The following is a 25,609-nucleotide window of genomic DNA, read 5'->3' on the forward strand; positions in this document are numbered from 1 at the left end:
AGTGCAGTTAGACAGAGACACCAGGAGATGGAGACAGTGAGGGGGGTAACTGAGTGCAGTTAGACAGGGACACCAGGAGATGGAGACAGTGAGGGGGGTAACTGAGTGCAGTTAGACAGGGACACCAGGAGATGGAGACAGTGAGGGGGGTAACTGAGTGCAGTTAGACAGGGACACCAGGAGATGGAGACAGTGAGTATTCTAACTGAGTGCAGTTAGACAGGGACACCAGGAGATGGAGACAGTGAGTATTCTAACTGTGTCTCAGGAATGGAGTGTGTGGTGGGGTTGAAGATGATGCGACAGAAACCTTTCTCTCACTGCCAGTGGTTCGGGTCTGGAATTCACAGCCGGGAAGTGTGGTGGAGGTCGGCTGCATCGAAGCAGTCAAAAAGGAATTAGATGATTTTTTGAAGATAGGCAATGAGCTACGAAAATGGATACGACAAAAAGGCTGGAGAATGACACGAATTTCGAATGTCAATTTGGTGAGATAGTGCAGACACGATGGGCCAAATGGCCTCATTGTGCTCCGTAAGAATTCTGTGGAGACAGTGGTTGAAAATGTTATCGATATTTCAACTGGAAGTTGGTGATGTTGCCGTGTGGACAGTGTTAGTAGCCACATTCCCAATGAAATCGCTCCAATAGAAAGAGACACAATTTGGTACATGTCACTTCAGGGATACAACGTAGTAAACGTGGGGATATGGGAAGAGTTGGGATTCCATTAACCCCACAGCCAGTATGAGGACCAAACCCCCAACAACAGCGTCATTCTACATCACGCTGGAGACACCGAACCAAATGAACTAACCAACTCCACACAGAGCCAGAACGGGCACAGTAAATGTCTGACAGGTTCGGGAAATCCGTCCACTCAGGCAGCACAGGCAGAATCACAGTATTGTTAGAGAGCAGAAGGAGGCCACTCGGCCCATCGTGTCTGCACTGACTCTCCGAATGAGCAATTCACTAAGTGGCATTCCCCCACCTTCCCCCAAATCCCTGTGCATTCCAGAGCTTAACCACTGGCTGCAGGGGACAGCACAATTCTGGCAATGCTGGCACCAGATTTAAAGGCAGCCAGCAGCACTTTTAAAGGCTCTGAAGGGAGCAGTGAGGGAGCCCTGGTTAATGAACAAAGGGCTGAAATGGCAGAAGGCAGATTAAACCCAATTCGCTGACACTTCCCTGGAAATTCTCAAGGCTATTTCGGTTTGGAGGAAGGTTCTGTTCCCTCAGGACTGGAGAAGGAAACCTGTCACATCAACCCAAGCAAGTCTGGATAGACACTGCCAAGGGTCTGAGCAGGCAGCACGTGGCTGCAGTGAGGCAAAAGGATCAATAACCTGATATGTTCTGACAAGGTGAGCGTTAAGCCTACAGGCTGATATGTGAATAAGGATGAAAGAGAAATTGTGGAAAGAACATCTCCACCCAGACACTGGCAATGTCCAGACAGCAGCATCAATCTTCAGGAACATGTCAGCCTCTCTGTGAAGGGTTCCGGTCAGTCAGAGATGACTGCTGCACTGCCGACACTGAGTGACCATCCTGGTGGTCCCATGATGGGCAGCCTGGCAGCACCATAGGCTTGTGTGTGTGTCTTTGATGGGTGAGTAACAATGGAAATTTATGTGTTTGTAGAAGAGGGCACTCAGCGTCAGAGAAGGAGCCAAGAGTGACAGTGTCTGGATTGTGTCATCCTTATGCCAATGGAAGATGCAGTGCTGGAGCTGGGAGAGCTGGAGGCTGGGTGGGCAATCGCTGATGGTGAGATGGGTTGTGGATCCAGAGAGAGTGAGTGAGTGAGTGGATGGATACAGGAGAGGCTCTGCTGCTGAGTCCCAAACCTGGTGCTTGTGTGTCTTCCATTGGTCACATGGAGCTCTGGGTTAGGAACAGTCTGCAGGACATGTTGGAATGTGTCTTACCCTCTAACATTCTTCACTCTCTCACAAATCAACAGCTGCGGTGAGCGGGAGACAGGCGTGTAGCTCTGAAGATGGGGAGGGGTCAGAGGATGGATTGTCACATTATACTCTATAACGTCCGCCAGAGCAGATAATGTCTCTCACGATTAGCAAAGGGGTTACAATCTGGCAGCACAGGAGAGCACACACAAACCCGAGCAACTGATGGAGGCAGGAATAGCTGAGTTCACTCACACTCTCGAGAGGACAGGTCATTGTCAGCTTCAGGAAGATGAAATGTGACTGGAGTCTTTAACAATGCAGCAGATACTGGAGCTGCAGCGTAGGATACTTTAACATCCGGTGGAGTTTCCAAAGGCTGTGTGTATCCTTACACAAAGGATGGAGGAGTCAATCCAGGCCAGCAGTGTTACCATGTCTCAGGTCTGAGCACAAATAGCATCCTCCACAGAGAGATTGGTGACCTTCATGGAGAGTCACATCCAGCCTATCACCCACAGGAAATACACATGAACCTGCATGTTCTCACCACCTCCATGAGCTCTGTGGAACACGGGCTGTGGGAGGGGTGGGAAAATGTGCCTGGAGTAACTGTCAGGACCTCCCCAGCTGAGCAGGGAGGGTCCAGTTTGCCCTGAATGGATAGAGGAGCGGCTGCCTGCAGTATTCGGGAGCTCCTCTCAGGATGCCTTTGGTGTGGGCAGTGGGTCCCCTTCTGCTCCGACTGTGACACAAGCACCTCACGAAGCTTTGATGACAGAGACAACTCCAGCAACTGTGCAGAGGGCCCACAGTTGGCCAGATCCTTCCAGGACTCAGGAAATCCGAGGACAAAGGCCACGGTCATCGCAATTCTCAGTCGAGAGAGGTAAGATGCTGCCTGCAGCTCAGCGGAAAGTGCGGGGATGCCGGTGGTTGTCATGGTGGGGTTGCTTCCTTGGGTTTCACAGGGCTATACTTTGTTGTTACTGGTCACTTTGTTATGTCTGTATTTTCAGTAAATTCAGAGATGGAGCACCACTAAAAAACTCCTTCACCATATTACTGGGTCTTTAACAGTTCACTGGGAATGTGAGATGGGAAATACAGCACTGAATCAGGTCAATACAATTCCAATACCTTTGTTTCATGTCGTGACGGCTCCAGGGAAATTATAAAACATTCACAGAAACAGCAACAGTGCTGGAGATGGTGAAGATTTATTACACTGAATGGCTGTGTGAGTTAAGGTTCATGGAAAACATGTCTGCATTACTGAATCTCCATCCTCCCTGACACATATCCCATGTCCCTGGCCTGTGGTCCATGGGGTTCCTCATCATGAAGCATCTGGTCAACATTGTATTGCATCACACTTTGTTCAAAGCTTCTCCACTCTAGATCCAGGTTGTATGGAGCACAGCACAACACCAGGACATTTGAGACCCTCGCTGAGTATATTAAATAGTTCCACCAGATCTATCTTTAGAATTCCTCTGGCCTGTGCAATGGTCACACTATTTGTCCTGTCACAGCTGTTTTTTCTCTCTTCTGTGACTGTGTTTGGGTTACACACAGGCACAATTACCCACCTCTACAGTGGGTAGCGCTTGTCTTTATTAATTCTTTCAAGGGATGATGGTATCACTGGCAATGCCAACACTTGCAGCCCATCCCCAATTGCTTTTGAGAAGGCGGTGGTGAGCCATCTTCTTAAATTCTGCAGAGCATCTGGTACAAAACCGTTAGGAAGGGACATCCGGGATTACGATCCCGCATCAGTGATGGAAAAGCAACATATTCCAAGTCAGAATGGCGTGTGGTTTGGAAAGAAATCTGAAGCTGGTTGGTGTTCCATCCTTCTGATATTCTTGGCCATCTCGGTGATGGATAGTGCCTGTTTGGATGATGCTGGCTCAGGAACCTTGGTGAGCTGCTACATTCCACCTTGTATGTGGTAAAATGCTGCCACTGTGCGTCAGTGGTAGAGACAGCCAATGTTTAGTTTGGTTAATGGCCAGCTGATCCAGTTGGCTCCTTTTCCATGGATGAGCTTCTTCAGTGTTTTTGAAGCTGCAGACAATCCAGCAAGATGAGCGGATTCCATCACACTGCTGACTTGTGCCTTGGAGATGGTGGGAAAAATTTGGGAGACAGGAGGCGAGTTCCTCATCTCCGAATTCCCAGACTGTGATCTACCCTTGGAGCCATAGTGTTTACAGTTCAGTGTCTGTTCAATGGTCCCAGTGCGCCCCCACCACTCAGGATGTTGATGGTCGAGGATTCAGCGATGGTGCTGCCATTCAATGTAAAGGGAATTATGGTTAGATTCCCGTCTGTTGGAGATGCTCCTTGCCTGGCATTTGTGCAGTGAAACATTACTTGCCATTTATCAGGTTAAGCCTGAACGTTCTTCAGAGCTTAAGACGCCAGCTCTGTTGAAGAGTCATCCAGATTCGAAGGGTTAGCTGTTCTCTCTCCACAGAAGCTGTCAGACATGCTGAGCCTTTCCAGCATTTTCTGTTTTGTTCAGGTCTTGCTGTTTATGGGCATGGACTGCTTCAGTCTCTGAGGAATTGTGAACAGTACTGAGCATTGTGCAATCATTAGTGAGCATCCTCACTACTGACATTATAATGGAAGGCAGGACATTGATAAAGCAATTGAAGGTGGTTGGGATTTGGACATCACCCTCAGGAACTCCTGCAGTGATGTTCATGAGGCACTGGAAGGATGACACTTTTCTGACGTTCAAGAGCAGACTGATGGAGCAGCAATTCATCAGATTGGATTTGCCCTGTTTTTTTCCACATTGTCCGGTAGATCCAGTGTTGTGGCTGTACTGGAACAGCTTGGCCAGGGGAATGGTTAGTTATGGAGCACAATTCTTCAGTACCATTGCTGGAGTACAGCCAGGCTGACAGAGTTTGCAGCACGCAGCGCCTTCAGTCATTTCTTTACCTCACATGCAGTGAATCAAATGGTCATCTGGAATGCTGGGGACCTCAGGAGGAGGCCGAGATTAATCATTCTACTCAGCACTTCTGGCTGAAGATGGCACTGATGCTCTGGGTTCCCTCATCAGTAATGATGGAATTCTTGTGCATGTTTATAGAATCATAGAATTCCCACAGTGTAGAAGGAGGCCCTTTGGCCCATCGAGTCCTCACCAATTCTTTGAAAGAATATCATATCCAGGCCCTATCTCTGTAACTCCACATATATGGCCCACTAATCCCCGTAACCTACACACCCTTAGACACCTAGGGACAACTTAGCATAGCCAATCAACCGAACCTGCACATCTTTGGACTGTGGGAGAAAATTGGAGTACCCAGAGGAAACCCACACAGACACTGGGAGAACGTGCAAACTCTACACATCAAGTCACCCAAGGCCGGAATTGAACCCTGGTCCCTGGCGCTGTGAGGCAGCAGTGCTGACCACTGTGCCACCTTGTCGCCTAATGTAACCGGCATGTCCAACATTTTGTGGCATGTCTAACACTATTTATGACTGGATATGGCAAGACAGCAGATCTCTGATCTGATCCATTGGTTTTGGTGTGATTGAGCTCGGTCTATCATATGCTGCGTCCGCTCTGTGGTCTGGTGGCCGTGTGCTGGAGCTTCACATCTCATCTTTAGATAAACCCAAGTCTCATTTGGTAGTACATGTAAAGAAAATTAGTCGTAGTAACACAGTACTGATTGCTGGGGAAAGCCACTGTCAGCTTCCGATAAATGAAAAGGTACAGTTCACCTCTCCTGCCTGTTTTCTGTCACTCAGATAACTTCATATCCAGGCTGCCTTTGCCTCTTTTATTTCATGGTCTCCAACTTTGCTCCCAAGCTTATTTTGTGTCTTCTAATAGCGGGTAGTGTTTTTAATAACACGAATACTGATAGCAATGGTATATTTAGTATCATTATTTGTGTTCTTAAAAACAATGTCCATTATTAATAGGGACATCATTCAGACTATTCTGCACTGTGATTATTGCCATTGCCAGTTGAGCTGTGCCTTGAACTGCTGGGCTGTGAGCTCTGGAATTCTCTTCATAACCCTCCCCACCTCCATCTCTGCATTCTCTTTTCAGATGCTCCTTAAGCTCCATTTAACGTAAATTTGAGGGTGGATCCCTCGGGATAAAACTCATCAGAATTCAATGTAGTTTGTAATCTGCCTTACCGATATACAGCAGTTTTCTACATTTAATCAAACTGAGGAGCCGACATAAACATCTATAATCTGAATTACAAATTAAACTAAATTGAACATGTGACCAGCCATATCTGGGAATTCTATAAACATTTAATTGTTTTGTCCATCTTTTTTATTCTCATGAATGGATTTGAGAATAATTATAATTGATTAGTTAATTCTTTCACTCCTGAATCTCGCAGTTTATTGTAACTCAGGTTCAGACACATCACTGACTGGTTTGTACTGAGAGCAGAGGTGAGAATATCTGAGGCTGTTACTCTCCAAACTGGAGATCAGAGAGAGAAAGATTTCAGGAATCAGAGTAAATCCGTGGTGTTTAACACGAATACTGACAGGAATGATGTGGAATGGTTATTAATGACACGATTACTGACACTGATAATAATTTACAGTGTCAGACATCCACTGATTATTAACACAATCTCACACAGTCTGATACTTACTCCAGTTTCTGTATTTTACATTCCGGATTCCTCAGAGCCGCAGACAGTCGTTTCACACCTGAATCTCCCACTTCCTTGCCACCCAGACTAAATGGAGAAAGTGAGAAACACATTAAATTCAGATTAATGTTCAGCAGAAAAAATAGCTGGATCTATTTTTGTGTCAGAAACTTAGCATGAGTGGTGAACTGATTCAAGTTACGATATTATATCTCATCCAAGTTGATCTTTCTCTGCACCCCAGCTGTGACTGTAGCACTGCATTCTGGACTCTTTCCTTTCCTATCTTATGGTCTTATGTACGGTATGCTTTGGCACTAATAAATGTGACAATATTAAATCAAATATCAAACCCTTTCTGTTGAATGGAAAAGGCAATAGTCAGCATTGAAAAATGATGAACAATTAACTCTTTTATACCTCTCAAAATGTATATTTTGTTTAATTGTCCATGGGATATGGGTGTCGCTGGCTAGACCAGCATTTATTTCCCACTGCTAATGGCCCCTCGAGGAGGTGATGCCCACATCCTGTGAACAAGCAAGTAACGTTTAAACATGTCCCATATTCTGGTCTCATTTCCTGATCATCAGAATTACCCTCCTGAATCTCACTGACCCTGCTAAGATTCCAAAAATTCAAATCATTTCTGCTGTTACATAAATCCAGGATTTTATGAGAATTGTACATTTCACAGAGGGTTAAATGATAAAGCTGTGAGAGTGGATCGCTCGGGATTCCCCGAGCTTCTTAACTATTGACATTATAACATCTGTATACTATCTCAGGTCAAGTTAAAGTGTGAAACTGTGCTAACTGTTGCTTTAAGGTCCATCCCCTAAATTTGATACAACAAGGAAAGAATATTCTCCCATTAGAAAGTTGAAATATTTCTGTTTGATTAGTTTATAGGGGAGGGGTGTCTCCCGCTACATTCCACAGTAAACAGGCTCTACATTTTCTGCAGGTCTGGCTCGTGTTCTATCTCCGGGAATTACCATGAGTTCTTACTTCCAGTCGATCCTCACATTGAATCATAGAATCATAGAAACCCTACAGTGCAGAAGGAGGCCATTCGGCCCATCGAGTCTGCACCGACCACAATCCCACCCAGGCCCTACCCCCACATATTTACCTGCTAATCCCTCTAATCTACGCATCTCAGGACTCTAAGGGGCAATTTTTAAACTGGCCAATCAACCTAACCCGCACATCTTTGGACCGTGGTAGGAAACCGGAGCACCCGGAGGAAACCCACGCAGACACGAGGAGAATGTGCAAACTCCGCACAGACAGTGACCGAGCCGGGAATCGAACCCGGGACCCTGGAGCTGTGAAGCAGCAGTGCTAACCACTGTGCTACTGTGCCGCCCAGGGAAAGGGTTATCCGCAAACCCGGTTTCATATCACTGACAGTTTGACTGGAGATTTTCCAGCAGCAGGTTTCCTCATTCAGGAAATTCTGGTTTCCTCGGCTCAGATGTAAGCTCTGCAGTCCTGCCACATTTAGCTGTGAATGGTAGTGGATGATGAAACAACAGAAGGAGGAGGCTCCACAAATATCCCATCCTCATGACGGAGACGACTAATACATCAGTGCAAAAGATATGGCTCAAATATTAGTAACTAACTTCAGTGGCTAAACCGTTCAGAGGTCCCCAGCATCACAGATATTTATCAGCGAATTCGATTCACTCCACATGATGTCAAGAAATAGCTAAAGGTAATGGATACTGCAAAGACCACAGATCTTGACAATATTCCAGTAACTGTACTAAAGACTACTGCTCCAGAAGCTGCTCTGTTCCTCGCCAAGCTGTTCCAGTAGAGCTACGACACTGATGTTTACCTAAAATAGTGGGAAATTGCCCAGATATGACCGTAAACAAAAAGGAAAGAACAAATCCAATCTGTCCATTTACCACCCCATCAGTCTCCTCTCAATCACCAACAGAGGAAGGCGTCATCGAGACTATCAAGCAGCATTTAATTAGCAATGACCTGCTCGCTGACTCTGAGCTTGTGCTTACTCAGGGTCACTCAGTCCCCTACCTCATTACAGCCTTGATGCAAACACGGACAACAGAGCTGAACTCAGGATGTGAGATGAGAGTGTCTGCCCTTGACATCAAGGCAGAATATGACCACATGTAGCAAAAAGGAGCCAGAGAAAAACTGAAGTCAATGGAAATGAGAGAAAAAAAACTATCTGCCGGTTGGAGCAACACCAGCACAAAGGAAGTTAGTTATGGTTGTTGGACCATCTGCATGATGCAGTGCAACAACTCACCATGGCTCGTTACACAGCACTGTCCAGTCTGTGATTTCTATCCCTGGAAGGACAAGGGCAGCAGATGAATGGAAACATCACCACCTGGAAGTTCCCTTCCAAGATACACACCATCCTGACTTGGAAATATATCACCGTTCCTTCACAGTGACTGGGTCAAAATCCTGGAACTCTCTTTCTCACAGCACTGTGGGTGCACCTACACCACAGGAGTCCCTGAATGCAATTCCAGTGATATAATTGTGAGCATAGTTGCTTTCCAAGCAGTTGATACAGGTTTAATTCCCAGATATCTCAGTTTGTTGGAGTGGATGAAGAGAGGGCCAGGAGGTAGTAACCACAACCGAAAAGACTGGGTCAATCCAATTTAGTCAAGTCTGCGGCTCCTGCCTGGAGCAGTAGTGTTAAACTTAGCTGAGGGTTGGAGGGTCAGTTGATCATTCAGCTACTCTGAGCCGGCCCACGCTGAGTTCAAAAGGGAAATGGTGAATCTAATAGCGACACAGAGGAAACTAAATTCATTGGTTGGTAAAAAAAAAAATGCCGTTTTCGACTGGCTTTATATTGCTGTGAACTGGAGGAAGCAACAGAAAGGGTCAGTGATGGTTCTGCTGTTGATGTGGTGTACATGGATATTCAAAAATCATCTGATGCAGTGACACAACAGACTTGTGGCATAAGCTCATAAAATAAATGGGAAAGTAGCAACGTGGATACAAAATTGGATGAACAAAGAGTAATGGATATTTTTAAGGCTGGAGGATGTCGGTAATGGAGAACCCAAGCAGTTGGTATTGGGATCCTTGCTTTTCCCTGATATATGTGAATGATCTAGGTGTTTGGGCGGCACAGTAGCACAGTGGTTAGCACTGCTGCTTCACAGCTCCAGGGACCTGGGTTCGATTCCCGGCTTGGGTCAGTGTGTGGGTGGAGTTTGCACATTCTCCTCGTGTCTGAGTGGGTTTCCTCCGGGTGCTCCGGTTTCCTCCCAGTCTAAAGATGTGCGGGTTAGGTTGATTGGCCATGCTAAAATTGCTCCTTAGTGTCCTGAGATGTGTAGGTTACAGGGATTAGAGGGTAAAACATGTAGGGATATGGGGGTAGGGCCTGGGTGGGATTGTGGTCGGTGCAGACTCGATGGGCCGAATGGCCTCTTCCTGCACTGTAGGGTTTCTATGGTTTGCAGTCTCGAGGAAAACTTCAAAGTTTGTTGATCACAGAACAGTTTGAGGCATTGTAAACTGTGAGGAGAAGAGCTTGGGACTGAAAAACAGACTATGGTGGAGTGTACAGATAGATGGCAGATTAAGTTCAATGCAGAGACGGGTGAGGTGATACTTTCAGGAAACATGCACATGAGGAAGCAATATAAAATAATCGGTAGAATTGTTAACGGATTGCAGGATCAGAGGGACTGAACACATGTGTGCATCGATCATTGCCATTGGCAGGGCAAGTGGAGGTAGCAATTAATAAAGAAAACAGCATCTTGGGCTTCACTGTTATGTAATAGTTTGTGTTTGTGGGCATTACACAGTAATTCATGAGTTTAAGTTTAATTTGTGTTTCTGTGCTTGTGAGCTCAGAAAGGGCCAAAACTTTAATTTCACTTCATGTTCAACAAAGCTGCCTGCTTGCGGGTTTTTGGTTTCAATTTAAACTGTCCCTACATTTTAATTTAAGGTTTACAAAGTTATAGAGGTTTAAAGAAATGGTTGCTTCTATTCAGAGGCCCACAATGAATGATAGAAGCTCTGAGTTTCAGTTACAACCAGTTAATCCAAGAAGCAAGACGGAGTTCACAGAGGCTGCCAGTAGAGGCAGCGCAACGCAGGCATTCAGAAAGCAACCCGAACTGATGATGTCACCAGTGATCACGTGACTTATAAAGGGACATTGTCCCAATATAACACACACCGACTGTAATACATAACACAGGTAGAGCGCAGTAAAATAATCCTGATCATAATTAAACACAAACTGTAAGCTGCACCGAACAAGAGAAACTAATTTCTGTATAGCATCGTACAGAATCAGATGGTTTCTGTTGGGAGAGGGAATGATCCTTTTTCAGATTTTGGAGGGAGGCCTTTACAGCTCTAATTATTTAAAATTCATCCCAATAATGTTTTTATTCATTCAAGGAACGTGGGCATCGCTGGTTATGCCAACATTTATTGCCCACGCCTATTCCAGGAGAATCTGCCTTCTTGAAACGATGTAGTTTTATCAGAGAATCTAGATTTATTACAGGTTCAGAAGGAGGCCAATCGGCCCATCATATCTGCATCTGCTCTCAAATGAGCATTATTACTTTGTGCCATTCTCCCACACTTTGTGACCATTGGACATTGTTTCTCTCTTGATGTCCTCGAATGAACATGCCTCTGATTTATTAGAACAAAGGAAATGGCTTCTCAACAATGAAAATATCCGCTCTGAGACCAAACAGTTACCTCAACTCCTGACACTTGTGCAGAATGGGTCCCAGCCGCTGGAGCCCTTCACACTGAATGTTGCATTGCCCTAGACCGAGGTGTTTTATTGTATCACAGAGTCCAATGACATGAGACAGGACCGCACAGTCAATCGGGGTCAGTCGCAATCCGCTCAATGAAAGTGTTTCCATAGAGCCCACTGTGTTCCGAGCCAGTGCTTTATTCTGAGACTCAAACAGGTAGTGGAATGTGTTCAGGAGCTTCCTCTTCCCAGTTTCAGTCTGTGAGTCTCCAATCTGCCCTTCAACCTTCTCCTTCACCCAGTCAATCACTCGGCAGGTTGTTTGATGAAGAAATGGACCCAGAAACATCTCCAGGGGTCGAGCTGACTGTGGGGAGGACAGACCAGCAACAAAACGGAGAAATATCTCAAATCGCCCATCTTCCTTGCTGTGGGCTTCACTGAGGAGTTTCCCGATCTGCCCAGGATCTGGAGTCAGGAATTGTGTGAGTGCAGCTACAAACTCTTGGATGGTGAGGTGTGGGAATGTGTAAACCACACTCTGGACAGAAACATCTCTCTCTAAAAGCTCCATCAGGAACCCAGACAGGAACTGGGAAGGTTGTAGATTGTACTCAATCAAATCTTTATTCCTAAACACAATCTTCTTCTTGGAGATTCCTGTGTAGGCCATCTCACCAAGCTTCAGTAACACATCACGGGGGGTTTCAATCTCTCGGCCATGGTTTTTCAGAATGTTGTAAATATAGTAGGAATATAGTTGGGTGATGGTCTTGGGAACTTGCTGCTGTTTCCTGTCTCTTTGTGTAAAGAAGGGACCCAGTGACAGACCGAGGATCCAGCAGTAGGAAGGGTTGTAACACATGGTGTACAGGATCTCGTTCTCCTCCACGTGTTTGAAAACAGCTGCTGCCACCATCTGATCTCCAAAAAACTTGTTGAAATATTCCTTCCGTTCATCACCAACAAATCCCAGGATTTCAGCCCAGACACTGATGTCAGCCTTTTCCAATAAATGTAATGCAGTGGGGCGGCTGGTCACTAACACTGAACATCCTGGGAGCAGCTTGTGCTGTATTAAACTGTACACAATGTCAGACACTTCACACCAGCATTCGGGATCTGTGCACATGTACTGAGGTTCTGTATTTCTCCGATTGTCGGCAAAATCAATACTGTCATTGAATTCATCCAAACCATCGAATATAAACAGCAATGCCTCTGGGTTCTTCCAGAGCTCTCCCAGAATATTCCCAAAGTAGGGATACTGATCCAATATCAGATTCCTCAGATTTATTCTACAGTTAATAGTGTTCAAATCCCGGAATTTAAAACTGAACACAAATTGAAAGTGTGGGTATATTTTCCCAGTGGCCCAGTCATAAACAATCTTTTGTACCATTGTTGTTTTTCCAATTCCCGGCACTCCACTCACTGCTGCTGAATTCCCAGATTTGGATTTTCTCTGGGAAAAGCTGCTCTGAAACAATTGATCAGTTCGGATTTTTTCCAGTTCTTTCCGGAGATCTTTCTCTCTCCATTCTTCATGGTCTCGGCCTCTTGCCAGCAGTTCATGTTCGACAAGTGTCAGATCTCGAACAGTAGAAATAACCGTGAGCTCAGCGTATCGATCAACCAGCTGGAAAATCTTAACCTTCTCCTTTATGAGGATAGTGTTCACTCTCAGTGTTTCAGTTTGTACCCGGAGTGTCTCCTTGTGTTTCTGCTGAACATCTTCAATTAGAACAGAGAGAAAATGTTTATTATTGTTATTGGCTTTAATAAGTAAATTCTCAAGACCACTTTGCTGAAAAGATAGATTTAATTCATTAAAAGTTAATGGAAATCTCATTTGAAAGTGAACAAAAGCCGAGAAAATTTTCATATCCTCACTTGATTCTATATTTACTGAATGCAGATTTCTTTGCAGGTAATATTTTCTCTCTAATGGTGAATACTATCCAAGCTGCCGTGTATTGTAGACAGTACAAACCCCCACGTAATCCTGATTGTACAACAATGGAGATTCCAGTCGTTCAACGTTTGAATCCTTCAGTGATGTTTCTGCAGCAGAGTACTGGATATTGTGAGGAGTTGGGGCACAGATTGCTCAGCGGCTGAATGCTATCATAGCAGATTTTTACTGTTTTTACCTGTGCTGCTGTGCACACTCGGAGGGAGAAAACTGTATACCACATGCGACCGTATGGAAATGCCCCTCCATCTCGGCGCCCAGCCAGGTGGGCACAGCGCCTCAGGACCCAGCCAGGTGGGCACAGCGCCTCAGGACCCAGCCAGGTGGGCACAGCGCCTCAGGACCCAGCCAGGTGGGCACAGCGCCTCAGGACCCAGCCAGGTGGGCACAGCGCCTCAGGACCCAGCCAGGTGGGCACAGCGCCTCAGGACCCAGCCAGGTGGGCACAGCGCCTCAGGACCCAGCCAGGTGGGCACAGCGCCTCAGGACCCAGCCAGGTGGGCACAGCGCCTCAGGACCCAGCCAGGTGGGCACAGCGCCTCAGGACCCAGCCAGGTGGGCACAGCGCCTCAGGACCCAGCCAGGTGGGCACAGCGCCTCAGGACCCAGCCAGGTGGGCACAGCGCCTCAGGACCCAGCCAGGTGGGCACAGCGCCTCAGGACCCAGCCAGGTGGGCACAGCGCCTCAGGACCCAGCCAGGTGGGCACAGCGCCTCAGGACCCAGCCAGGTGGGCACAGCGCCTCAGGACCCAGCCAGGTGGGCACAGCGCCTCAGGACCCAGCCAGGTGGGCACAGCGCCTCAGGACCCAGCCAGGTGGGCACAGCGCCTCAGGACCCAGCCAGGTGGGCACAGCGCCTCAGGACCCAGCCAGGTGGGCACAGCGCCTCAGGACCCAGCCAGGTGGGCACAGCGCCTCAGGACCCAGCCAGGTGGGCACAGCGCCTCAGCACCCAGCCAGGTGGGCACAGCGCCTCAGCACCCAGCCAGGTGGGCACAGCGCCTCAGGACCCAGCCAGGTGGGCACAGCGCCTCAGGACCCAGCCAGGTGGGCACAGCGCCTCAGGACCCAGCCAGGTGGGCAGAGTGCTTCACAGCGCCTCAGGACCCTGCCAGGTGGGCAGAGTGCTTCACAGCGCCTCAGGACCCAGCCAGGTGGGCACAGCGCCTCAGGCCCCTGCCAGGTGGGCACAGCGCCTCAGGACCCAGCCAGGTGGGCACAGCGCCTCAGGACCCAGCCAGGTGGGCACAGCGCCTCAGGACCCAGCCAGGTGGGCACAGCGCCTCAGGACCCAGCCAGGTGGGCACAGCGCCTCAGGACCCAGCCAGGTGGGCACAGCGCCTCAGGACCCAGCCAGGTGGGCACAGCGCCTCAGGACCCAGCCAGGTGGGCACAGCGCCTCAGGACCCAGCCAGGTGGGCACAGCGCCTCAGGACCCAGCCAGGTGGGCACAGCGCCTCTGGACCCAGCCAGGTGGGCACAGCGCCTCTGGACCCAGCCAGGTGGGCAGAGTGCTTCACAGCGCCTCAGGACCCTGCCAGGTGGGCAGAGTGCTTCACAGCGCCTCAGGACCCAGCCAGGTGGGCACAGCGCCTCAGGACCCAGCCAGGTGCATGCAGCGTGTGCAGATCCTGCCAAGTGTGTACAACGTATCGGGATCCTGCCTGGTGTGTACAGCATTTCAGTGTATCAGGCTCTGGCCAGGTGTGTGCAGGGGTTTAAATGCACCAGGATCCTGCCAGGTGTGTATAGGGTTTCTCAGTGAATCAGGATCCTGCCAGGTGAGTACAGGGTTTCTCAGTGAATCAGGATCCTGCCAGGTGAGTACAGGGTTTCTCAGTGAATCAGGATCCTGCCAGGTGTGTACAGGGTTTCTCAGTGAATCAGGATCCTGCCAGGTGTGTACAGGGTTTCTCAGTGAATCAGGATCCTGCCGGGTGAGTGCAGGGTTTCTCAGTGAATCAGGATCCTGCCAGGTGTGTACAGGGTTTCTCAGTGAATCAGGATCCTGCCAGGTGAGTACGGTGTTTCTCAGTGAATCAGGATCCTGCCAGGTGAGTACAGGGTTTCTCAGTGAATCAGGATCCTGCCAGGTGAGTACAGGGTTTCTCAGTGAATCAGGATCCTGCCAGGTGTGTACAGGGTTTCTCAGTGAATCAGGATCCTGCCAGGTGTGTACAGAGTTTCTCAGTGAATCAGGATCCTGCCAGGTGTGTACAGGGTTTCTCAGTGAATCAGGATCCTGCCAGGTGTGTACAGAGTTTCTCAGTGAATCAGGATCCTGCCAGGTGAGTACAGGGTTTCTCAGTGAATCAGGATCCTGCCAGGTGTGTACAGGGTTTCTCAGTGAATCAGGATCCTGCCAGGTGTGTACAGAGTTTCTCAGTGAATCAGGATCCTGCCAGGTGAGTACAGGGTTTCTCAGTGAATCAGGATCCTGCCAGGTGAGTACGGTGTTTCTCAGTGAATCAGGATCCTGCCAGGTGTGTACAGAGTTTCTCAGTGAATCAGGATCCTGCCAGGTGAGTACAGGGTTTCTCAGTGAATCAGGATCCTGCCAGGTGAGTACAGGGTTTCTCAGTGAATCAGGATCCTGCCGGGTGAGTACAGGGTTTCTCAGTGAATCAGGATCCTGCCAGGTGAGTACAGGGTTTCTCAGTGAATCAGGATCCTGCCAGGTGAGTACGGTGTTTCTCAGTGAATCAGGATCCTGCCAGGTGTGTACAGGGTTTCTCAGTGAATCAGGATCCTGCCAGGTGAGTACGGTGTTTCTCAGTGAATCAGGATCCTGCCAGGTGAGTACAGGGTTTCTCAGGGAACCAGGATCCTGCCAGGTGTGTATAGGGTTTCTCAGTGAATCAGGATCCTGCCAGGTGAGTACAGGGTTTCTCAGTGAATCAGGATCCTGCCAGGTGAGTACAGGGTTTCTCAGTGAATCAGGATCCTGCCAGGTGTGTACAGGGTTTCTCAGTGAATCAGGATCCTGCCGGGTGAGTGCAGGGTTTCTCAGTGAATCAGGATCCTGCCAGGTGAGTACAGGGTTTCTCAGTGAATCAGGATCCTGCCAGGTGAGTACGGTGTTTCTCAGTGAATCAGGATCCTGCCAGGTGAGTACAGGGTTTCTCAGTGAATCAGGATCCTGCCAGGTGAGTACAGGGTTTCTCAGTGAATCAGGATCCTGCCAGGTGTGTACAGGGTTTCTCAGTGAATCAGGATCCTGCCAGGTGTGTACAGAGTTTCTCAGTGAATCAGGATCCTGCCAGGTGTGTACAGGGTTTCTCAGTGAATCAGGATCCTGCCAGGTGTGTACAGAGTTTCTCAGTGAATCAGGATCCTGCCAGGTGAGTACAGGGTTTCTCAGTGAATCAGGATCCTGCCAGGTGTGTACAGGGTTTCTCAGTGAATCAGGATCCTGCCAGGTGTGTACAGAGTTTCTCAGTGAATCAGGATCCTGCCAGGTGAGTACAGGGTTTCTCAGTGAATCAGGATCCTGCCAGGTGAGTACGGTGTTTCTCAGTGAATCAGGATCCTGCCAGGTGTGTACAGAGTTTCTCAGTGAATCAGGATCCTGCCAGGTGAGTACAGGGTTTCTCAGTGAATCAGGATCCTGCCAGGTGAGTACAGGGTTTCTCAGTGAATCAGGATCCTGCCGGGTGAGTACAGGGTTTCTCAGTGAATCAGGATCCTGCCAGGTGAGTACAGGGTTTCTCAGTGAATCAGGATCCTGCCAGGTGAGTACGGTGTTTCTCAGTGAATCAGGATCCTGCCAGGTGTGTACAGGGTTTCTCAGTGAATCAGGATCCTGCCAGGTGTGTACAGGGTTTCTCAGTGAATCAGGATCCTGCCAGGTGTGTACAGGGTTTCTCAGTGAATCAGGATCCTGCCGGGTGAGTACAGGGTTTCTCAGTGAATCAGGATCCTGCCAGGTGAGTACAGGGTTTCTCAGTGAATCAGGATCCTGCCAGGTGAGTACAGGGTTTCTCAGTGAATCAGGATCCTGCCAGGTGAGTACAGGGTTTCTCAGTGAATCAGGATCCTGCCAGGTGAGTACAGGGTTTCTCAGTGAATCAGGATCCTGCCAGGTGAGTACAGGGTTTCTCAGTGAATCAGGATCCAGCCAGGTGAGTACAGGGTTTCTCAGTGAATCAGGATCCAGCCAGGTGAGTACAGGGTTTCTCAGTGAATCAGGATCCAGCCAGGTGAGTACAGGGTTTCTCAGTGAATCAGGATCCTGCCGGGTGAGTACAGGGTTTCTCAGTGAATCAGGATCCTGCCAGGTGAGTACAGGGTTTCTCAGTGAATCAGGATCCTGCCGGGTGTGTACAGGGTTTCTCAGTGAATCAGGATCCTGCCAGGTGAGTACAGGGTTTCTCAGTGAATCAGGATCCTGCCGGGTGAGTACAGGGTTTCTCAGTGAATCAGGATCCTGCCAGGTGAGTACAATGTTTAAAACTGTATCAGGTTCCCGCCATGTACGGGGTTTTGTGAATTTAAGGAAGTGAAACAATATCCCTATAATTACAAGAAATGTCAGAAGTCACATGGATTGAATCTTACATCGATGCTGAATTCACACGAATTGATGATTTCCAAACAAGTTTTAGTCCTGCTTCTCGACCCTATGAATTTCTGTATCTCTAATTCTGATAACCTCGAGGCAAAGATGTATTTTCAAATACCCAGCTTCTCACAAGTCAAATGAATTGTCTGAAATCCCCATTCCCTCCCTTACCTTTCAGGTGGCTGGGTATTTCTGATAATTCTTCTCCAACTTTCATATCATTAATTGGATCAGAACCTGTTGAAAAGAATTAACTTCCATGAAATCAGGTCTGTGTAATATTGTAGTAAAGTTTGCAGTGTTTGGGTCTGAAACTGAATTCAGTGTGATTTTACCATACCAAGTTCCTGTATTTCTCTCAGTATTGATCCCAATTTCCGTAAACTGTGGTGCATTTTCACAAAGGATTCCCACATCATCCTTCGAGCCCGAGGTCCTTTCTCCATAACCAGATTGAGGAGAAGTTTGGAACTTCCCGCCCTGTTTCCGTTCTGCACGAGCTCACTGACTTTCTGTGAAGAATAATAATGAATATATTGATGAGGTGTGAACGATAAACACTGGGAAAGGGAAGGAAAGGACTTGCTCAGGGATGGGATTTCCCAGTTGTTTGGAGGACAGGAAGCAGCGACTGGTTTTGGTGAAACGTCATTCTGACAATTGATGAATATTCTCCACACATCTTGATTCCATCATTCCTTCAAATGAATGTGAATAAACTAAATTTAATGGCTGGAATACCGCTCTCAGTTTGGCACACAAGTGATCCCGTGCTGTAGCTGTCTCAGGAATGACCACAGATGAATGGAAACATTGTTGATTTATCAATCACGAAAATCAACCAACGATAACAATTCAATCATTTTCACATCATTAACTGAAATATCTGAAGCCATTATTTTGCATGTTTACAGTTAGTGTGAAATGTCACTAACCATGTTCACAAAGTTTTAACTCATCACCAGTTTTCATTCAGAGTTTACAACCCACAAAAAGAGGAGAAATCGGACCATGAACCCAATACAAAGCAGGGTGCACAGAAATGTCTTCAGGAGGTGAGGAAAGTCGAGAGGCCGAAGGGACAGTAAGACATCGGAAGTCTCAGCCGTGAGTGGTGGTCTGAATGAGGTAGTGCACATAGAAGGGTGCACGAACCGCAAAGGGAAGTTTGAAACAGCTGTCAAAATGTTTTTTTTAATTTTTCTATTCTGCAAAGGTTTTCTGAAAAAGTAGCTCAGGCCAATTGTGATGGTATTGCATTAAGGTTAACAAATGATTCAAATAAGGGAAAGAATACACTTAATAGAACTGTTAAACATCCCCTAAGACCTTTGCTTGAATAAACTCAGAGCAAAATCCCCTTTTGGTGACAACAGTCCTTATAGATGTGATTCATAACATTCCAGTAACTTTATCACACAACGCCCTGTGGCTTTAGGGTGTTCTTCAGCAGTTTAAAGATACACTACAGAGTAGATGTGCTCAAGATGCTGATGTTTCCCTGGGGAGGAGTGCCATCCAAACCAGAGCACAGGGTCAGAGTTTCACTCAGTTACGGATTATTTCGGACCCTCCATTATAGGAAAACAAAAGCAATTAGAAAACTGTCCTGAGAATATATCCGGATGTTACTGAAGATGAATGGATTGATGTTATAACAGAGATTTGAGAATTTCGGACTCATTAGACTAGAGTTGTGAAGATTAAAGGGCAAATCAATTGTGGCCTTACGCTGAAGTACATGTTCACGGATTGTTTCCAACATTCAGTCAGAGGTCACACATTTACAGTCTTATGGGTCAGACTGGATTTTTTTTAGTGTAAAGTGGTTAAAATATGTTATTGTGATGAAGAAGTTAATTTTATTTTGTTGATATATTGGATAATAAATTAATAGCAAAGGAGAGCAAGAAGCAGGACTGGTCTAACTGGATGGGATATTAACTAACAGATAGTAAGCGTAAGGTTCGGGTTAGAATAAGTGATTGCTGGAGGAGAAAGTAAACGCAGGATCAACCTTGGAATGGTGGCAAAATGGCAGAGGAAGGCATTTGATGGCATTCCAGATGGTGGCCTCAAAATCTACTCTCGGGGAAGGCCTCTTTTTTGGACACTATTTGGTGCACAGATGGGCCTATCCTTTGGGGCAATAGATATGCCAAGGCATCGGTGCTGCCTGCCCTCAAAGAAACCCAGTCTTTCTGGGGTCTGGTCTCTCTCTGGCCCCCAGACCTAACTTGTCTGAATTTCAGGGCTCATGGCCATTGACCTGCACTCACCCTCCAGATGCAGCTTATGGCGTTGCTGCTGAGATACCGGCTGTCTGACTGGGCTGACAGGTTTGGGTAGAAGCTGCCACCTTTAATAAGGACAGCAGCTTCCTGGATCCCCACCACCTGCTGATGCAAGGTTCCTGTCAGTGAGATCTTGCCACTTCCAAAATAATTCTGGCCTTTTTATGGCTCCAAAGGTTCTAAAACACTGGGGTTTGTCTCATTCCAAACATGGGACTGCTGTAGACCTATCGATTGGTATGATTAGTCAACAATTCAATTTTCAGTACATCATGCAAACGACAACATGTAGGAAGATGCAGTAGACAGACTGAGGTATTTTTTCCACATTATTTCTTTGATTCTATTCTGTAGGTTTTGTGATGTGTGAAGAGATGGAATTCAATCTACATCTTACCTGATATTCTTGTCCACTGAAATGGTCCTCACCGATTAACATGAGAGCCAAACCTTCCACCCCTTCTTCAATCGCCTGTTCCAGTCTATCCCGGTAAAATTTGGTTAATTGGAACAACAGGTAATCGTCGCAATTTGTGAAGAACTCAGTGAGTGTAGAGTCTGGATCTGTGAAAGCAAAGAAATACCAACACATTATCAATTTTCTACCCAGACGGTCACATTCCTCTCATTCTGAACAACCGAATCCTCCTGTGAACCAGCTTATTAAAGCTGTGTTTATTTGCTTTGCTACAACACCTGGGGGAACACGTCCTGCACATGCTCAGATGTGGTATCAGAGTCTGTGACATCATAGTGAGTGACATCCCTGGGAGATCCTGTATCAAACACTTTAATTCCAAGTTAACCTGGAGAATCCCAATGCAGGCGCGGTCCCAGCTCAATGCTGCATTAAGGACTGGTAATTGGAATACACATGGAAAACTAACAGTTTCATTAGAATTTCCAAATGGTTTCCTGACAGCCGCTTCCCCCACTCACCTTTGCACTTCCCCCACCATCCTTACCATTTCCCCACTTCATTCAAACTTTTTCTCACATCTCTCTGCCACTCTCCATGCAGGTCCTCGCTGCTGGGTCACTTCCATAGAGGGGAAGAGAGGAGAATGGCAGAACCAGAAACAATGTGTCGGTGAAGAAGAAGTAGGGGAGGCCCTAAATGAATACTTTGCGTCGGTATTCACAAAGGAGAGGGATGTGTTGACCGGGAGTGTCTCGGAGGGGAGTGTTGACCAGTTAGAGAAAATCTCCATTACAAGGGAGGAAGTGTTAGGTTTTTTAGAGAATATAAAGACTGACAAATCCCCAGGGCCTGATGGAATCTATCCCAGGCTGCTCAGGGAGACGAGAGATGAAATCGCTGGGCCTCTGACGCAAATCTCTGTCTCGTCACTGGACACAGGTGAGGTCCCAGAGGATTGGAGGATAGCTAATGTGGTCCCGTTATTTAAGAAGGGTAGGAAGGATAACCCGGGTAATTATAGGCCGGTGAGCTTGACGTCCGTGGTGGGGAAGTTGTTGGAGAGGATTCTTAGAGATAGGATGTATGCGCATTTAGAAAGGAATAAACTCATGAACGATAGTCAGCATGGTTTTGTGAGAGGGACGTCATGCCTCACTAACCTGGTGGAGTTTTTTGAAGAAGTGACTAGAATGGTTGACGAGGGAAGGGCCGTGGATGTCGTCTATATGGACTTTAGTAAAGCGTTTGACAAAGTCCCTCATGGTAGGTTGGTGCAAAAGGTTGGATCTCATGGGATAAAGGGGGAGGTGGCTAGATGGGTGGAGAACTGGCTTGGTCACAGAAGACAGAGGGTGGTAGTGGAAGGGTCTTTATCTGGCTGGATGCCTGTGACTAGTGGTGCTCCACAGGGCTCTGTATTGGGACCTCTGCTGTTTGTGATTTATATAAATGATCATGGAAGGTGTAACTGGGATGATCAGTAAGTTTGCGGACGACACGAAAATGGCTGGACTTGCAGATAGTGAGGAACATTGTCAGAGGCGACAGAAGATATAGATAGGCTGCAAATTTGGGCAAAGAAATGGCAGATGGAGTTCAATCCAGATAAATGCGAAGTGATGCATTTTGGTAGAACTAACGTAAGGGGGAGCTTTACGATAAATGGCAGAACCATAAAGGGTGTAGATACGCAGAGGGACCTGTGTGTGCAAGTCCACAGATCCTTGAAAGTGACGTCACAGGTGGAGAAGGTAGTGAATAAGGCATATGGCATGCTTGCCTTTATAGGACGGGGCATACAGTATAAAAGTTGGGGTCTGATGTTGCAGTTGTATGGAACGTTGGTTCAGCCGCATTTGGAAAACTGCGTCCAGTTCTGGTCGCCACACTACCAGAAGGACGTGGAGGCTTGAGAGAGTGTGCAGAGGAGGTTTAGCAAGATGTTGCCTGGTATGGAGGGGCTTAGTTCTGAGGAGAGATTGGGTAAACTGGGGTTGTTCTCCCTGGAAAGACGGAGGATGAGGGGTGACCTAATAGAGGTGTATAAAATTATGAAAGGCATAGATAGGGTGAACGGTGGGAAGCTTTTTCCCAGGTCGGTGGTGACGTTCACGAGGGGTCATAGGTTCAAGGTGAGGGGGTGGGGGGGAGGGGGAAGTTTAACACGGATATCAGAAGGACGGATTTTACACAGAGGGTGGTGGGGGCCTGGAATGCGCTGCTGGGCAAGGTGGTGGAGGCGGACACACTGGGAACGTTTAAGACTTATCTAGATAGCCACATGAACGGAGTGGGAATGGAGGGATACAAAAGAATGGTCTAGTTTGGACCAGGGAGCGGCGCAGGCTTGAGGGCCGAAGGGCCTGTTCCTGTGCGGTGTTGTTTTTTTCTTTGTTCTTTGTTCCTGGACCACAATGTCTTCACCTTCAACAACCAGTTCTTCATCCAGACACACGGAACAGCCATGGGGACCAAATTCGCACCTCAATATGCCAACATCTTCATGCACAGGTTCGAACAAGACTGCTTCACCGCACAGGACCTTCAACTGATGCTAACCACGAGATACATCGATGACATTTTCTTCCTTTGGACTCATGGTGAACAATCACTGAAACAACTCTATGACGACATCAACAAGTTCCATCCCACCATCAGATTCACCATGGACTACTCTCCGGAATCGATTGCATTCTTGGACACACACATCTCCATCAAGGACGGTCACCTCAGCACTTCACTGTACCGCAAGCGCACGGATAACCTCACGATGCTCCACTTCTCCAGCTTCCACCGTAAACACATTAAAGAATCTATCCCCTACGGACAAGCCCTCCGTATACACAGGATTTGCTCGGATGAGGAGGATCGCAACAGACGCCTCCAGACGCTGAAAGATGCCCTCATAAGAACAGGATATGGCGCTCGACTCATCAATCAACAGTTCCGACGCGCCACAGCACCGACCTCCTCAGAAGACAAACACGGACTCGGTGGACAGAGTACCCTTCGTCGTCCAGTACTTCCCTGGAGCAGAAAAGCTACGACATCTTCTCCGGAGCCTTCAACATGTCATTGATGAAGACGAACATCTCGCCAAGGCCATCCCCACACCCCCACTTCTTGCCTTCAAACAACTGCACGATGTCAAACAGACCATTGTCCGCAGCAAACTACCCAGCCTTCAGGAGAACAGTGACCACAACACCACACAACCCTGCCACAGCAACCTCTGCAAGACGTGCCGGATCATCGACACGGATGCCATCATCTCACGTGAGAACACCATCCACCAGGTACACGGTACATACTCTTGCAACTCGGACAACGTTGTCTACCTGATATGCTGCAGGAAAGGATGTCCCGAGGCATGGCACATTGGGGAGACCATGCAGACGCTACAACAGTGGATAAATGAACACCGCTCGACAATCACCAGGCAAGAGTGTTCTCTTCCTGTTGGGGAACACTTCAGCGGTCATGGGCATTCTGCCTCTGATCTTCGGGTAAGCGTTCTCCAAGGCGGCCTTCACGACAACGCAGAGTCGCTGAGCAGAGACTGATAGCCAAGTTCCGCACACGAGGACGGCCTCAACCGGGATCTTGGCTTCATGTCACACTATCTGTAACCCCCATGACTTGTCTGGGCTTGTAAAATCTCACTAACTGTCCTGTCTGGAGATAATACACATCTCTTTAACCTGTGCTTAACGCTCTCTCCACTCACACTGTCTGTACCTTTGAGACTTGATTCCCTGTAAAGACTCACATTCCAACCATTATTTTGTAAATTGAGTTTGTGTCTTTGTGCCCTGTTTGTGATCAGAACTCCCACTCACCTGAAGAAGGAGTAGCAAGCGCTCTGAAAGCTGGTGGATTTTGCTACCAAATAAACCTGTTGGACTTTAACCTGGTGTTGTGAGACTTCTCACTGTGATCACTTCAATAACCCATGAACATTGGCCAGAATTTTATGTTGAGCAGGTGGGGATGTGCCTGACTCAGACGTGTGTGAAATCATGGGAGAAGACATTGGGCGCGCATTTCAACATTATTGCTCATGCAATATTTCAGTGGCAGACACACCTCTGACTCTCGCCACAAATCAAACTGTCAATTTAGCCCATTAAGGGGCCAATTAAATGCAGTGACAAGAAAATTTATTTTTCACGGGTCAGCAGCTTTCAAGTAAACTGCTAGGACAGGGAAACATGAATAGGAACTGCAGGGTGGCTGGTCCCATGATGAAGAAAAGATGTTCTTTGGAAACCAGGGAATAGAACAAAAGAAAGTTCCAGGAAGAAAGGAAGAATCATAGAATTCCTACAGTGCAGGAGGTCATTCACCCTGCATATCCTTTGGGGAAAATTTAGCATGGCCAGTGTATCTAACATGCACATCTTTGGAGTGTGAGAGGAACCGGAGTATCCGGAGGAAACCCATGCAGACAGGGGAGATTGTGCAGACTCCACACAGACACCCAAGGCTGGAATCGATTCCTGGGTCCCTGACACTGTGATGCAGCAGTGCCAACTACTGTGCCACCGAACAGTGGGAATCTGAACAAGGTCATGTTCAGTGTTGTTACAGAAAGGAGCAGTGAAAGTCCCAAGAGGTACAGACAACTGCAAGAAGCCGATTTTAAATTCATTTTACAAGAAGCCAGACCTCGGATGTAATCAGAAGTTGGTGACAACTTATTGAGGCCGATAGGATTCAATAAGCTATCACCAACTTCTGATTACATTGTGTTCTGTTGACATGGCTACGTGCCATAGCGAGTTTGTGGCAAGTGAAGCTTGAATCTATGTGGTGATCCAGGGCAGATGGACACAATAAAGAGAGGCTGAAATCCTGGCAGTGTATTCTTGATGAAGACATTCAATAGAAGCATCAATTGGAGAAGATTCCAAAGCGTGCTCTTCAACAGCAAAGATTGCATCACTCATATGGAAAACAGAGTCCAAATGAAGCAATGGCCTAGTTTTATTAATGCTAGACTATTCATCCAGAAACTCAGC

General features: G+C 47.4%; 1 protein-coding gene across 1 annotated transcript in view; it reads right to left on the reverse strand.

Annotated features, from left to right (window-relative positions):
* The window catches only part of LOC144487736 (uncharacterized), a 58,194-nt gene that overhangs the window by 26,821 nt on the left and 5,764 nt on the right, over nucleotides 1-25,609 (reverse strand). Inside the window, exons 3-8 of the mRNA XM_078205808.1 lie at nucleotides 20,565-20,731; nucleotides 18,214-18,385; nucleotides 18,045-18,110; nucleotides 12,639-13,070; nucleotides 11,333-11,804; nucleotides 6,587-6,673 (exon numbers count right to left, since the gene is read on the reverse strand). Coding sequence (XP_078061934.1) covers nucleotides 6,587-6,673; nucleotides 11,333-11,804; nucleotides 12,639-13,070; nucleotides 18,045-18,110; nucleotides 18,214-18,385; nucleotides 20,565-20,731 — 1,396 coding nt within the window. The remainder of the gene's footprint in view (nucleotides 1-6,586; nucleotides 6,674-11,332; nucleotides 11,805-12,638; nucleotides 13,071-18,044; nucleotides 18,111-18,213; nucleotides 18,386-20,564; nucleotides 20,732-25,609) is intronic.

Source organism: Mustelus asterias, unplaced genomic scaffold (genome assembly GCF_964213995.1).
Source record: "Mustelus asterias unplaced genomic scaffold, sMusAst1.hap1.1 HAP1_SCAFFOLD_1000, whole genome shotgun sequence".
In the NCBI taxonomy this organism is placed as follows: Eukaryota; Metazoa; Chordata; class Chondrichthyes; order Carcharhiniformes; family Triakidae; genus Mustelus; species Mustelus asterias.